The sequence below is a fragment of the Onychomys torridus genome, chromosome 8 (genome assembly GCF_903995425.1).
Source record: "Onychomys torridus chromosome 8, mOncTor1.1, whole genome shotgun sequence".
NCBI classification, from domain to species: Eukaryota; Metazoa; Chordata; class Mammalia; order Rodentia; family Cricetidae; genus Onychomys; species Onychomys torridus.
Genome location: NC_050450.1, coordinates 11,582,743 through 11,598,913, shown reverse-complemented (window position 1 = coordinate 11,598,913; position 16,171 = coordinate 11,582,743). Strand labels below are relative to the sequence as shown.

The following is a 16,171-nucleotide window of genomic DNA, read 5'->3' as shown; positions in this document are numbered from 1 at the left end:
AATAAATTTTTAAATAGAACCAGTAAAATTAGTAAAATATCACACATGAATTCAACACTAAAAATTTAAGTCAGATTGTTCACAGTTCTGATGAACTACTTAAGAGTTAACCGACAAAGGGTTGGAGAGATGGCTCAGCCGTTAAAGGCTAGGCTCACAACCAAAAATATAAGAGTTAACTGACAAAGACTTTGGAGGGATCCTCTTAAGTGGGCAATGCTCATGGATTTAACATAATCAATCAGTCACATGATAAACTAAAAAATGGCTCATTGTGCAGCCAGGGAAGAATGGTGCTCCTTGGTAATTCTTTGAAGTGAGCACACAGGAAAGTCAGAGTTGAGGTAGAACTCTGAACAAAAGGGTCTTTGGGGACATGCTTATATGTTTGCTTGCTTTATTTATGAATGTCTCCATATGTAGCCCAAGATGGCCTTGAATTTGAGTGGAATTATAGATTTACAACCATGTCTGTCCTGAGTCCTCTTTTAAAAAGGTCATTTTACTGAAAGGCTCTATATCTTCTTATTGGACGAACCACACCCCTGATTTAAACATGACCAAGTCTCTAGTATAAAAATGTTGAACTGCAACTGGTAGGATTGGTGGATGACCATGATTCAGACTAAACCCTCAGTCTTACCATTATATGAATCCTTCCAGACCCAGCTTTCTTTTCCAGTGTCTTCTCTTGGAGTTGTACCTGATTTTATTACCAGTTTTCATCTGAATCCATTGAGGAATAGGACAATTAAGCTTTTGTTTCTTGGCCAGGAATCCTTTGATTCTGAAAGTCTTGTGAGAAGACAGGGCAAGAAGCAGAATTGGGTATAGCTCACCATGGTGGAGGAAAAAAATAATATTTTCAAGTTACATTTATTTACTTAGTATATGTAGAAATCAAAGGACACAACTTTGGGAAGTTGGTTCTTTCAAACATGCATCAAAATCAGATCATCAGTCTTGGTGTCAAGGACATTTACCCTCTGAACCCATTCACTGACCCCTTAGGGATCTTTTAATTGCTAATAAGCTTTTGAAAAATTGAGCATGTACTTGTGGTTTAGTTGGGATATGGCCAGAAGGATTTGGAAGAGAAAACAAGTTGGGTTTTGTCTCTTTGTTGAAGACACAGTTCAGTAAAATGGAGTGATTGGGCAGGCCCTGGTGATACAGGCTTGTAAATTCTAGTTACTTGGGGATTTTAAGGAAGGAAGGTGGCAAGTTTCATGTCAGCCTGGGCTACACAGTGAGGCCCTGTCTTAAAAAGAGGGCTTGGGAGCTGGGCAGTGGTGGCGCACGCCTTTAATCCCAGCACTCGGGAGGCAGAGCCAGGTGGATCTCTGTGAGTTCAAGGCCAGCCTGGGCTACAAAGCGAGTTCCAGGAAAGGCACAAAACTACACAGAGAAACCCTGTCTCGAAAAACAAAAACAAAAAAACAAACAAGCAAAACAAAAAAAAAATGAGGGCTTGGGAATATGGCTTGTAGATGAGAGACCCTGGACCTTTTATGCCAAATCTGTCAAATTGCCTGCTGCTTTTAGTGGGGCGGGGCAAGAAAATTCTGTTGGCTGGTTCTTGATTTATGTGATCATTCCAAAGAGAACAGCATCCCTTGGCATAGTATGAATTTTGTATCTTCAACTAAAGGAGTGAAGAGGTTGTTTGATTCTAAGTAGGTTTGGTGGATACCTGCTAAACTTTGCTTTAATTTTTTGGGGTAGTGGTGCTGGGGAAGGAAACCCAGCATGTTAGGTAGATAAATGGTCTGCCACAGAGCTGCACCTCTACCTCATTTCCTTGGGTGACTTGTTTCCATTTTGGTTTCTTGGTTCCTCACTAGGAAGGTATTGTATATAGTTGAATTTTTTTGAGACAGTGTTCTTGCTGTTTGGCTTAGGCTGGTCTCTAATATGCAATGATCCTGCCTCAGCTTCCCAACTACTAGAATTATAATCATTATGCTACCATGTCTCTCTAAATTTCTTCTTTTGCTTGGGTATGCGTAATTCCTTAAGATTGGACTGGTGGTTGTCATTCAGGATAAGGTTAGCCTTGGTAGCCTTACAGGACACCTAGGCTGGGGTGGGAGCTGGTGCCCTAGCTGTTTTAGTACCTTTTGGAACTACAGAGAGCTACTTCTTAAATGCTCCCACCTCCTTCCATTGTTTTTAGCCTAGTCTGGCCTCCTGCTTGCTTTGTATTGGTTGATGACCTTGAATTTGTGATCACCCACCTTTTACCTGGGACAACAGACTTGTCCAGTTTATTTTATGCTAGGGCTCCAACCTATGGTCTGCCTAGTCCACCAGCTAGCTACATTTCCCAGCCTCAGTTGTGTTTATTAGGTTTTTTTAATTTTATTTTTTTATTTGTTTTTGAGACATCTCACCATGTAATTCTGCCTGGCATGGAGCTCACTATGTTAAACCAGGCCACACTCAAACTCGGATCCTCCTGCCTCTACCTCTAGAGTGCTAAGATTGAAGGTGTGGGCCACTAACATCTGGTTTGTTTTTGTTTTCTCTTGAATTCTGTTTTACACCTTGTATGTGCTATGTGGCCCTGGACTGTCTTCAAAATTATGACACTCATCCTGCCTCAGCCTCTGAAGTGCTGGGATTGATTATAAGTGTTGTGTGCCAACATTCCTAGTTAATTGTTTTCTTCTTTCTTTGTTTTTTTGAGATAGGGTTTCTCTGTGTACCCTGGCTGTACTGGAACTTGATTTGTAGACCAGGCTGGCCTTGAACTCAGGTCTACCTCCCTATACCTTCCCAGTGCTGAGATTAAAGCCCAGAGCCAATTGTTTTTTTTTTTTTTTTTACCTCTATTTATAGTTTAAAGAAGAAAGACTTAATTTCATATGTATGAGTGTTTCCCCAGCATATATGGGTACCATGTGTGCCTGTGGAAGTCAGAAGAGGGTGTCAGGACTTCTGGACTGGAGTATGAGTGATTTTGAGTTAGCATGTGTGTTCTGGGTCCTTTGTAAGAGGAACAAGTGCTTTTAAACACTGAGCCACCACTTCAGGCCTCTAGCACTGCTTTTTAATAAGTGTCTTTGAAGCAAGGGTTGGCTAGAAGTCTGTCACACATTGAGAGCTTTTTCTCGATACTGCGAAGTTGAGTTGTTTTTGTGTATCTGCTTTAGTAGTATTGAATAGGTGAGCTTCATGCTTCAGAGTCTGCTGATCTCTTCATTCCCTTTAACAAAAACAGGGCTACGAATACCATAGAAGCTTTTAGTTTTGTGTCTGGCCTTTAGGGAGTATTTAATTTTCATAGTGCTGGTGATCAGGTTTTAACTGTTTAAGTTATTTTGCACAGTGGGAAGTGCTTAATGTGAAAGGAAGTAATTCTAGTATTTTTTTTTTTTTTTTTTTGTCTTCTAAAATTGTTTATGTCAATAAGCTTTGTGCAATGTACATTCTTTTTTAATGAGCAAGTTAAATAGAATGGATAGGTGAGACAGTGTCATGTCACATTCTGTTTCTTCATTTTATTTTTCAAGACATAGTTTCTCTGTGTGTAGCCCCGGCTGTCCTGGAACTCACAGAGATCCACCTGTCTCTGCCTTCCAAGTGCTGGGATTAAAGGTATGCTCCACCACTGCCCAGTTCACATCCTGTTTCTAACAGTCATTTCAATTCATTGTGGCCAGTTTGGACATAACTTATTATCTGTACTCCAAAGATGAATGGAGCATAATGAAAATGTGGTATAAGTTGAGAGTGCCTATAACAATAGTTGGAGAAAGTGTGTTTTGCCTGGAGATAGATGTTTTTGTGGCTCTTTTTTTTTTTTTTTTTTGAGTTGAGGATCGAACCCAGGCAAGCACTCAGCCACTAAACTTCTACCACTGAACTAAATTCCCAACCCGGGGAGTTTGTGACTCTTCATTGTAAATTGTACCAAGCTTTGAAGCTTTTATTTTGTGATCTTTTCTTTTGAAGACCAGGTCTTGCTCTGTAACAAATAACTTAGGCTTTATTGGAATTCACCATGCAGCTCAGGCTGGCCTTGGACTTTCTGTAGTCCTTCTGCCTCAGCTTCCCAAGTGCTAGGATTGCAGGCATTTGCCACCATGCCTAGTTCATTCTGTCTGTAAATTTTATAGGATATAAGCATTTTCAGGCCAGTGAGATGATCTATTTGGTAAAGGTGCTTGTTCCCAAGTCTGAGGACCTGAGTTGGATCTCTGGGATCCACAGGGTGGAAGTATTGTCTCCTATAAGTTGTTCTGATCTCTGAGCATGTGTCCACACACATCCAAACTAAATAAATAATAAATAAATAATAAATTTTAAATTGGCTTTATTGGTGTGGACTCACTAGTCTCCTTCTAAGTTGTGGGCTGAGTAACGTGATTTGGTGACCTTTGCATTTCTCTCCTTGTTGCTTGTATATTCTTTTTTTGGGGGGGGAGGCGGTTCGTGACAGGGTTTCTCTGTAGCTTTGGAGGAGGTCCTGGAACTTGCTTTGTAGACCAGGCTGGCCTCGAACCCACAGAGATCCACCTGGCTCTGCCTCCTGAGTGCTGGGATTACAGGCGTGTGCCACCACTGCCTGGCACTTGTGTGTTCTTATATGTCCAGTTTGTGGTGTTTGGTTTTATGTTAGTGCTACTCTGCAACTTAGAAGAGCCCATACTAACTTGCTACAGAATTCTTGTCCAGAGTTAAATGGCTTAGTTACTGAGAATTAGTACCGTAGCTAGGTGTGGGATTATGCAAGTTAGCTGTTTAGGACTAAGTTACTTGTTCTGTTCCTATATCAAATGTGGAGAAAACTTTGCCTAACACATGGTTAGTTACCCAGCAAAAAGTTGAGGAAAGGGAGGACAGGGATTAGAGGCCAGAGATGCTTATTACCAGTAAGTAGCTGCTATGATTCTCTCTTGGTTCCCATCTTTTGTTCTGGGTAAAGATTAGGAAAACACATCAGAAGTGAAAAAGAAGTTCTTAGTTTTAGGTACTAATTTCTTAAGGACTATAGGAGAGTTATATTCCTTAAATAATTGGGGAAAAGTTTCATTTTGACTTTAACTCAGATCCTTATGTTGTAATAAAAACATTACTTTGGGGCCGGTGATGTAGCTCAGTTACTGGTTGAATAATGCTTATCTAGCATGCTCAATGATCCTGGATCAAATAGCACCCCATAAACTAGGCATGGTGACATATGCCAGTAAACCCAGCTCTCAGGAGGTGGAGGCAAAAGGATCAGAAGTTCAAGGCCATTCTCATTATAAATGAATTGCAGGTCAGCCTGGGCTATTGAGACCCTGTCTAAAAAACAAAACCCAAATACCTGTTTTTCCTTATTTGTTAGATTGTCTATGGTCAGTGTAAATTTAACTTTAAATTCCAGTGTTTTGTGGTTAGTAATTTTCTTTAGAAGTATTGCTTTGGTTTAGTATTGTATCTTAGGCTTGTAAAGAAGATTGAATTTTTTTTTTTAAATTTTTTTTAAATTGAAGAATTGATTTTTTTGGTGACAGAACCACCTCTTTTCTTCTTGATAGCATAAATGAATGAATCCATAGCTCTCTATGTTTTATAAAATCTTTATTGACAAATTCACACAGTGTACGATTTGCCTGTTTGCACAGTTTGATAGACTTTAATCCAGTATCCTCATAGGCCCATGACACCATCACCACTTTCTATTTTAGAATTTCATACACACTTATAATGTGTGGTGATTATATTCTACCTTATTTTTTTAAATGAACGTAGTATTTGCAATTGTAACCATTTTTAAGTTCACAATTCAGTGGCATGAATTAAATTCAAGATATTAATTACACTCATATTCATTACACTCATGATATTAATTGCATTCGCAGTGTTCATTCAATAACTATGATATTCATTAATTACATTAATTGTATTGATTTATTACATTCATAATATTATGTCCTGATACTACTGTCAGTTTGTAGGGCTTTTCTATCACACAAAATACTTAGAAAATCATTGCTTTCTATTCCTTTCTTCGCCATCTTGAGATAATGTCTAATCTTTCTGTCTCTATGAATTTGTATATTCTGTATATTTCATGTAATACAATTCTATAGTATTTCTCCCCCTTTTAGATGTAAAAACATTTTATGTACAACTGCAGGGGAAATACACGGATAGCTTGAACATAAAAACAGGTTATAATTCAAAAGTCCAGGGTTATTTGAAACTGTAAAGTATTTTCTCTGTAGAAAGTAGTAAAAATGATAACATTTCTCAATAAGCCCTTTTAAGCCAAATAATAGCTGAATTATACATATAAATATTGATTAGATTCTGAGATACAGAAGAAACTTTTTTTTTTTTTTTTGCCAGAGCTGAGGATCGAACCCAGGGCCTTGTGCTTGCTAGGCAAGCGCTCTACCACTGAGCTAAATCCCCAATCCCCCAAAATAGGAGTGTTTTTTTTTTTTTTGTTTGTTTGTTTAAAGATTTATTTATTTATTATTGTATACAGTGTTTGCTTGCATGTATGTCTGCAGACCAGAAGAGGGCACCAGATCGCATTATAGATGGTTGTGAGCCACCATGTGGTTGCTGGGAATTGAACTCAGGACCTTTGGAAGAGCAGCCAGTGCTCTTAACTGCTGAGCCATCTCTCCAGCCCGAAACCTACTTTATCTGTTCAGAGAGCTATGTTTTACTTAAGTTGTGTAAATGAGATTCCTATTCATCTTCCTCTTCACTGTTTGATTTATGGCAGACATTTTTCTATAAGCTAATCCATAATCTAAAAAGATTTTAGCCTCCCCTCCTGAAAGTACAGCCAGCATATTCTTTTCTCAGCTTGTTATGGTACAAATTCTTATCCTAATAGTGAAATGTTTCAATAAAACTTGCCCAGTGATTGGGCAAAACCAAAACTTATTATAAGCCACAGTCATCCTAGGGTTCTCCCTACTAGGTAGCCTCCCTGGATCTGTGGGTTGCAGTCTGATTGTCCTTTGCTTTATATCTAGTTTCCACTTTTGAGTGAGTACATACCATCTTTGTCCTTCTGAGTCTGGGTTACCTCACTCAGGATATTTACTAGTTCCATCCATTTTCTTGCAAATTTCATGATGTCATTGTTTATATGTACCACTTTTTGGTTTTTTGAGACAGGGTTTCTTTGTGTAGCTTTGCACCTTTCCTGGGATTCACTTGGTAGCCCAGGCTGGCCTCGAAATCATAGGGATCCGCCTGCCTTCCAAGTGCTGGGATTAAAGGTGTGCGCCACCACCACTGCCCTATCACATTTTCTTAATCCATTTTTCAGTTGACAGGCATCTAGGTGGTGTTCAGGTTCTGGCTATTACAAATAGTGCTGCTATGAACATAGTTGAGCATGTATCTTTGTGGTTGGATCGAGCATTCCTTGAGGTAGATCGATTCCCACTTTTCTGAGAAACTGCCATACTGATTTCCACAGTGGTTGTATAAGTTTACACTCCCACCAACAGTGGAGTAGTGTTCCCTTTACTCTGCATCCTCTCCAACATAGACTGTCATTAGTGTTTTTGATCTCAGCCATTCTGACAGGTGTTAGGTGGTATCTCAGAGTCACAGAACTGCCTCTTAATCTAGCTTTGGATAAGGCCCTTTGAGTCTCAGAACCTCAATTGGGATACCTGTTTTGCTGACTCACAAAGTTTTGTATTAAAAAATATAAAAGGCCTGAGGATGTACTCAGTGGCAGGATATGAATATAGCATGTGCAAGGTTTGAACTCTAGCACCAATAGCACCAAAACCAAAACCCTGATGAGTTTTGGCTCTGTGAATTATATACGAAGGTACTGCATAGAATGGCACGCCACTGTTGGGAAAACCAGACTTTCAAATCTCTCTATTTTGGAAAACATTAATTTTTCAAACAAAACATGGACCATTCACTGTGACTGTTGTAATAAGGACATATGTTGTGGTTGAAGGGTAGGTCTTACCTTGAGGTTTGTGGTCCTTTTCCAATAATGGCTTTGATTTGATAGAATAGTTCTGGACACAAGACTATCCCCACAGTTTCTGTGCCCTGGGTTTTTGAGCCAGATATCTGATGTCCACAGGTTTAGATGTGTTCATCATCAAAACAGTGTTTAAGTTTTGTTACCAAATTTAACATAATTTTGAAAGATAAATCTTCCCCATTCTCTTCAGCACAAACCTCTCCAGTTAGGAGCTTGAAGAAAAGCATTTCTTTAGGTAGGGTGGGTTGGTTCCTTCCTCCCTCCCTTCCTTCCTTCCTTCCTTCCTTCCTTCCTTCCTTCCTTCCTTCCTTCCAGTTTTATTTATTTATATTTTATGTGTAGTGCTCTGCATGGATACCTGCATCCCAGAAGAGGGCATCTGATCCTATTACATAGATGGTTGTGAGCCATCATGTGGTTGCTGAGAATTGAACTCAGGACCTGGAAGAGTAGCAGCTGAGCCATCTCTCCAGCCCTAGCAATGTGTGTTTTTTAGATAGAAGGCTGGTTTCTATAAAATCTTGATTGCTTGGATTTTATATTTTTCTTTGGTTCCAAGGGATAGGGTTTTGGTGCTTGATTGATTTTTCTTAACAGACTGCTCAGCTCTTTCAGAATTACTGATAGAGCTTTTTGAGATCACCCTGAGGTTTATCTACTTTTTAAGAATGGCTTTCTCATCTTTCTTCTAAGATTTGGAAAGTGCTATGTGTGTGTGACCTTCATGAATATTGTTTTCTTTTAAGTTGGAGTTCATGTCTGCTCATATATTTGAGGAAATGAGAAAGCAGCAGATAATTATTTCATGGTGATTTGGATTCTAGTTGGAGAGATGATCTCACTCTTGCTTTTTTATATCTGAAATTAGACTTTACTTTCTCAAAGTTATAATGGTTTGGATTTTTTGGTTTTTAAAAACAAGGTCTCCCTGTGTAGTCCTAACTATACTGGAGCTTGCTCTGTAGACCAAGATGGCCTCGAACTCACAGAGATCCTGTTGTTTCTGCCTCTGAGTGCTGAGATGAGGGTTTTGGACCACCATGAGGGTGCTGGGAATGGAGCAGAGGTACTTTTCTACAAGAGCAGTCAGTTACCTGTTGAAGTATCTCTTTAGCCTATTTGAACTTACTTTTTAAGAGACTAGACCTACTCCAGTGATCATCCCACTTTTTTGACCTCCTAAAAATAGACAGGAGCTCTGTAGCCTTGGTGGCCCTGGAACTCATTTTGTAGACCAGGCTGACCTCAAAATCACAGATACCATCTGCTTCTGCCTCCAGAACGCTATGATTAAAGAGTACACAAGATTTGCCAACTACTAAGCAGAAAGTCTTGTTACAGGGTCCTGCTTATACAGCTTCACTCTGCTCACCCTGCTTTTGGGGATGAGCACTGGGGATTGAGGCCAAGACTTTACATGATAACTAGTCTGTGCCCTATTTAATTGCTAGTACTACTTTTTTTAAAAAAAATCAGATTTATGGTTGGGGATCCTTAGCTCCAAAAAAAAAAAATCAGATTTATTCTCTTTGGGATCTCTGGATAATTTGTCTTAGTGGGACAGACCTCTGCATTTATTGTATTGATCTCCCCCCACTTTTTTTTTTTTTTTTTTTTTTTTTAAAGAGGCTACTCTACAATTTGATGCCAGCCAGGGCTACATAGTGAAATCTTGTCTTCCTAAAATAAAATAAAATATACTCCATGTGTTCTGCTAGCTCAGCAGCTAACTTCAGAAGAAATTTGAGTGACTTTTACTTTGAGATAGTTTCCAACTAAATAGAACAACTGAATGGCAGGGGATATTTTACAGAACTGAGTTTCAGTATATATGGGAGGCTACTCTGGGGAAATTTAAGGCAAGGGAAGAGTTATGATTTACAAAAAGCTGCTGGTTGGAAGCAGACTGCAAATATTATTGAGGGCAGTGAGTGGGAACTTTTGGTTTTACTTGTTGTAAGGGGATAGTAGTACTCATTTAATGACAGATTTCTTCATTCCTCAAGTAACACCTAATACTTTTAAGATAGGCTAAAGTTTGACAAGTTACTTTGACTAAAGAAAAGTAGCCCCTTTGTTTGTGTATACAGTGTTTATCTTTTTGGTAGGAGTTGGAAGTAAGTTTTAAGAATTATGGCTTGAACTCTGAATTTTTTAGAATTATGGCTTGAACTCTGAATTTAGACTTAGAAGATTAAATGTTTAATGTTATAAACATGACTAAGGTATATTTTGGATTATAAGATTACTTGTGGCTCGATGTAGACACCATTGAGCTGGTGGTCTTCCTGTCTGCTCTGTGTCCAAGGTGGGGGTCCCCTACTGCATTATCAAGGGGAAGGCCAGGCTGGGCGGCTGGTCCACACAGGAAGACATGTACCACTGGTGACTTCACACAGTTTAACTTGGAAGACTAGGTGCTGTGGCTAAGCTGGTGGACCAATTACAACGACAGATGTGAGATCCGCTACTACTGGGGAGACAATGTCCTGGGTCCTAAATCTGTGGTTCAAATTGCCAAGCTGGAAAAGGCAAAGGCCAAAAAAGCTCCCCACTAAATTGGGTTAAATGTACACTGCTAAATTTTCTGTACATAAATATAATTACAAACTTACCTTTCAAGAAAAAAAAAAGATTACTTGTGGCCTTAGAATGTTCATAGCTTACTCATTTTGGTTAACGTACAAAGTGGGTTTCTTTAGGAGCAAATGTACAGCTGTAATGATCACTGTATTTTCCTTTGCTTTTTTTTTTTCTAATAGAAAGCGTGGATACCCATCAGCGAAGTTTTGATATTGGAATTCAGATTGGCTATCAGCGACGCAATAAGGATGTGCTGGCCTGGGTTAAAAAGCGCAGAAGAACTATTCGTAGAGAAGATTTGATCAGCTTCCTGTGTGGAAAGGTTCCTCCACCACGAAACTCTAGAGCTCCCCCAAGACTGACTGTAGTGTCCCCTAATCGAGCTACTTCAACGGAAACTAGCTCATCTGTAGAGACTGATTTGCAACCCTTCCGGGAAGCCATAGCTCTGCATGGTAAAGCCGTTTAAACATATTTCTTTGGAAAATGGTTAAGTGTGCCTGTGGACCCATTTTCATGTTTAGGGTTAGGTCCAGATATATTGTCTGTTTTTGTCTAATATAGTAAATACTGGTTCTAGAAGTGTTGAAATAGAATGCAAACGACATTGGCATACATTGGCAGCCCATCTGAAAGGTTAGTTTGAGCTTATTAGTATTACAGTAATTATTTCTGCACCACTGGATTAGAATTCATTGTTTTGCACTCACATGTTATACATGTTTTCTTAGTCTTCCTGAGTAAAGGGGAAATCTTTTTAAGTCTATTGTTACAGTTGCTTGGTGCTTGGTCCATGATAGTCAAATAAGACAGTAATTGTTGAGTTGGTTATCATGGGAACCAGGGACTACCTTTAACAAATCTTTGGTTGTCTAGTATAGAGAGTGAATTGGTAGCCCAGGGGAAAGAAGTTGGAAAAGTCATACTCCCTGGATGCTGTCCCTCAAACCTTTATTGTTTAGGTGATAGGATAGCCAGTGGCCAAGTCATCACTATTCCCCAGGCCAGATCTGTCATGCTCCGAGGATCTAGTATTCTTGGAGAGACAGGGAAATGTCCTCAGTGATAAGTCTGTTATTGCTGTCTACTATAGACTTCGTACGAAAGAGAGACGGTTACTTACTGTGTGACATGTTAGACTTCTGTGGAAAAAAAAAAAGAAAGCAACCAGCAACTAAGTAAGTCTGGTTGAAACCTGGTGACTAGCCAGGTAGAAGTGAGTTATGAGTTAGGCCATGCATTCTCTTAAAGCTAACATTTTTAGGATATAGAAATGGTCATAGGTCATTTAAAATAAGGCTAACCTGCTAATAAACAGTGGGGTATGTCTAAATGGCTTCTATATCATGGAAATTTTAATGTGTGCAGAGACACAGCCATTTGGCAGCCATTCCTAATTTACTTTCTTATATCCCTAATGGAAAGAGGGAGCTGGAAAAATATTGCCTCCCTCCACCCTGCTTCAGATTCACTTACAAGTTAAAGCACTTGTTTCAAGAAGAAATTTGTATAAATGGCATACTATTTCTGATATTCACACTATTTAGGTAGACCCCCCCCCCCCCACTGGATTAGTGTGTCACATATTTCTTAAATTTGGAAAAATAATTATAAGAGGTGTGTGTAATATGTCAGATTGATTTAGAGATATAGTTTCCTCTCCTAAATATTGTCATTTTCTTCAAGTGTGGTTTATGGTTGAATTCATACTTAAAATATTTTTCCTGCATACTAGTATCCTGCAGAGACAATTTCACAAAACAGAAGCCATGCTTGCTAGATAACCATGCCAGGGTATATACAGTAAAAGGGCAGCCCAGATTCCATGAGGAAACTATGCTCCTAAGGGCCAGTGCATTTTTTTAGATTGAATTTGTTGAACCTGTGATTTATTATTTTTTGAACTTAGAGAGTTTTGTAAGATATAGTTGTAGAAAGGACTATTACTTATGCTTAGGTTATGAGGGTATTAGTAAGTATAACTATAAAATCAGCAAAAATAATTTTTGCCTGTGGTGAACTTACAGTAAAGCACTAATTCAATACATATTTGAGCAGAGTGTACTCTTATTTGACAGGTTTGTACCTTTAAAGTCATGTAGCTAAACAGTTTTGGGTTAAAGTTTTAGGGCCTCTTCACAGAATTTTTAGAAACATTTAAAATTGAATGTTGTGTTCTGATAATGGCTCTCAGTTTATGGGAGACTGTTAGTCTGATTTGAAGGTTTAAACAAGGGTATTTGGGTTAGTAAGAAGATATAGTTAATTAAATAGCAAGATAGACAAATATCTATATAGTATTATCTGATTTGTAATAAATTCTTAAGGTGATTAATTTGGAAACATTTTAATTAGGGTAGAGATACCAGGTTTGTTTTTTTTTTTTTTTTTTTTTTTTTTTTTTTTTTTGGTGTGTGTGTGTGCATTTGTATAGTCAATTTTGAAATATAAAGTTCAAATTACAGTTTTTTTTAGTACTTTATCATGAAATTTTAGAGCAAGGAAGATTGGAAAAAGAATATGGCGAGGCAGATTTGTGTTTGCAATGGAAGCAAACATCATGTCCTTAATCATTTTATGAAAGGGACAACTTCCTTTTAAGTGTATTCATTAGTTCCTGGAACCCTTCCACCACCAATACCTCCACCAAAAAGAGCTATCAACACATAAAGTCTGTTGTTACTGGGAGAAAAATAGCAGGGACTATTGAAGTGATTGCAGAATGTTTCATGTAGGCAGAGAGTGCCAAAGAAGACCCCCCCCTGCCCCACCCCCCAGGGATAACCTCATCAGCTGGGAACCAGCTTAGTGTGACATTTGGCTAGTTTCAATCAGAAGTGGGTTCTGTTTCAACATTTCCAGCAAACTTTTTTAAAGGAATGGACTAAGATTCTGGTGCATAGAAGTACGAAATAGAAAATAAATAGACACAAGCTGTTTTACTAATTGTTTTATAAAAACAAACTAGTACAAAGGATGATGCCCTGTATGAAACATGAGGCTGAAGATTCCAGTCTCATGTATTGGGAGCTATAGGGTACAGTCTTTGTTAATGGATGGATCACTAGGTATTTGTCAGAGTCCATGCTTTTAACCAGATTTGAACAGAAGAATGGCCACTTGACCCCGGTACAAGTAGGTGAAGTGTGTGGTTCCTTAGGTGACAGTGGTTCTCAACCTGTGGGGCACAGCCCCTTTAGAGGACCCTTTCACAGGGGTTACCTAAGAACATCAAAAAATAACCATATTTACATTATGATTCATTACAGTAGCAAAATTAGAGTTATGAAGTAGCAACAAAATAATTTTATGGTTGGGGGTCACCACAGCATGAGGAACTGTATTAAAGGGTTACAGCATTTGGGAAGGATGAGAACGACTGCTATAGGATTCTTTTTTTGTTTTTTTTGTTTTTTGATGGATCTGTACACAGCCCTGCTGGCCTCAAAATTCATAAAGATCCACTTGCCTCTGCCTCCAGAGTGCTGGGATTAAAGGAATGCACCACCACTTACTGCTTTCCTTAAAGGGAAGGTCTCATTTCAGAAAAACACTCCAGTTAATGCTCATCAAACAGTTTCAATCAAAACTTTTAAGTGATGGTGGTTAGCAATGTGTAAGACTCGTAAGTCTCACCTGTGCTTCATTTGATCACTTTTCTGTAGCATGTTGCTTATTTTCTGTGTACTGTAGAACTTAGTTATTGGATGCTACATTCATAGAAAATAAAAAATATAGGCTCATGCTAATTGAGTTTTTTGTCTTGGTTAATTCTCATCTTAAAATAACATTAAAAATATACTGAGATTTTTCCACATTGTCTTTTTTTAAAATTTTATTTATATCTTATGTAGGAGTCCTTTGCACGTATACCTGCATGCCAGAAGAGGGCATCAGATCCCATTATAGACAGTTGTGAGCCACCATGTGGTTGCTGGGAATTGAACTCAGGACCTCTGGAAGAGTAGTGTGTGTTCTTTACTACTGAGCCATCTCTCTAGCGTGCCTCCCCTTTCTCCTTTTTTTTTATGTAAATAATAATTCATGTAGACCAAAAATACCCAGAGTCCTTTGCTTTATTTTCTGCTTACCTTTCTGATATCCTTTCTCTTCTAGGGTGTTTTATTCTCTTTTGCTACTTGGGTTTCTGACCCTTTTTCTTGTGTTCCTTGACTGACCTAAATTAGATTTTACAGGATCTCTAACCCTGGCCATCACTTTCTACAGGCTCTTTGGCCGGCCTCTTTTAGCTTCCAGATTTCTACTCGTTTAGAACTCTCTAGGCTACCCATCATATATGTTTTTGTCTTCTGATACACATCTCTCAGGGTGTCCTGTGAGCATTTGTTACAGACGACATTGCCTTTTTTTCCCTCCCCAGTATTAGGGCTTGAACTTAGGGGCTTGTGCATTCGAGGCAAGTACTGAGCTGTACATGGCATTTCACACTCAGCAAATATATTTATACCATTTCCTCTCTGTCGTTATTCAGCAGTTTGTGTAGTCCCTAGAAATATGTGAAGAGTTCTCCATTTTCTTTTCAGACAAACAGTTGGATGATTTATATTACTATCTTGGATGTGGTGTAAAATTTAGGGGGGCGGGCAGAAAGGGCTATCTCATAATTTAGCTTGGCTATGGGCAGGTTTGTGGAAGGGTCTCTGGAGAAGGTGTGTTTGGGCTTGGAGTGATCTACTATTGCTGTTATTTCTGACATGCTTTTGCCAGGCTGTCTTTTATAAAACCATTGGAATGATTTTTCTCCTCCCCCTCCCCACCCTCCCAGACTTGTCATTGCTCTGCCTAAGATTTTCCTGTGGTCCTGCAAGGGCAAGTAGAAACCCACTGTAGTCTGGTTTTGATTTGGGATCAGTAGTCCAGCCCTACTATTAAGGAATCTCTTGTTCTCTCACAAATCTCCTTATCCACTTGTTTACACTGTAAGGCTGATCATGTGACTTGTGACACAGCTTTTCTCCATTTCTTTCCACTTTCATCATCATCATCATTTTTAACACAGGCTAGATTTGAATTTATGACCTTCCTGACTCATTCTCTTGAGTGCTGGGCTTACAGATGTACACCACCACATCTGGCCTGTTGTTCCTATTTCTTTTACACTGTAAGACAGGGTCTCCTGTTGTTCAGACAGACATAGAACTCAACCTTTTAAATGTAGTTATGTAGTAATACACTACAATATATTGGTTGGTCTGCAACTCAATATGCGGAAAGGGCCTTGAGCTCTTGGTTGGTCTTCTACCTCTGTAGTACTGGGATTGGAAATGTGTCTCATTACACCTGGCTTTTCGTTCTTAAAGCTTTCCTTGAACAGGGTCTCACTGTGTTCAGATGCTGTACTTTTCTGATAATTGAGACCATAGAATCTAGCACAGAACATGGTGTAATTGTGCTTCTGAATTTGCCGTAAGGATAAATACAGAGGTCTGAGAAGTGACTGTAAACACCACTTGGGGACCGAGAATCTTTGGAAAGAGGGAGTAATCGTGTTACCTGTTTAATTCCTGGGAAGGAATCTCACATTAGAACAACTGGAACTTGCTGGACCTGAAAATGAAACCATGAGAGGTAGTTCTTTTTTTTTTTTTTTTTTTT

The 16,171-nt window shown here is 38.8% G+C and overlaps 2 protein-coding genes across 2 annotated transcripts in view; one reads left to right on the top strand and one right to left on the bottom strand.

Annotated features, from left to right (window-relative positions):
* The window catches only part of C8H16orf72 (chromosome 8 C16orf72 homolog), a 32,730-nt gene that overhangs the window by 4,700 nt on the left and 11,859 nt on the right, over positions 1-16,171 (top strand). The window contains exon 3 of the mRNA XM_036194808.1: positions 10,735-11,010. Coding sequence (XP_036050701.1) covers positions 10,735-11,010 — 276 coding nt within the window. The remainder of the gene's footprint in view (positions 1-10,734; positions 11,011-16,171) is intronic.
* On the bottom strand, positions 646-3,179 carry LOC118590132 (60S ribosomal protein L39-like). Its single transcript, XM_036198007.1, has 2 exons — positions 3,099-3,179; positions 646-834 (listed from the first exon to the last, which is right to left on the bottom strand). Exons 1-2 carry the CDS (start codon positions 3,177-3,179, stop codon positions 646-648), a joined length of 270 nt encoding a protein of 89 aa, XP_036053900.1.

Coding starts and splice junctions, on each gene's coding strand:
- LOC118590132 (XM_036198007.1), bottom strand. CDS start 3,179: ATGAAGCTCACCTATTCAATACTACTAAAGCAGATACACAAAAACAAC. Junction 835..3,098: donor ATCGAGAAAAAGCTCTCAAT/GTGTGACAGACT, acceptor CACCATGGTGAG/CTATACCCAATTCTGCTTCT.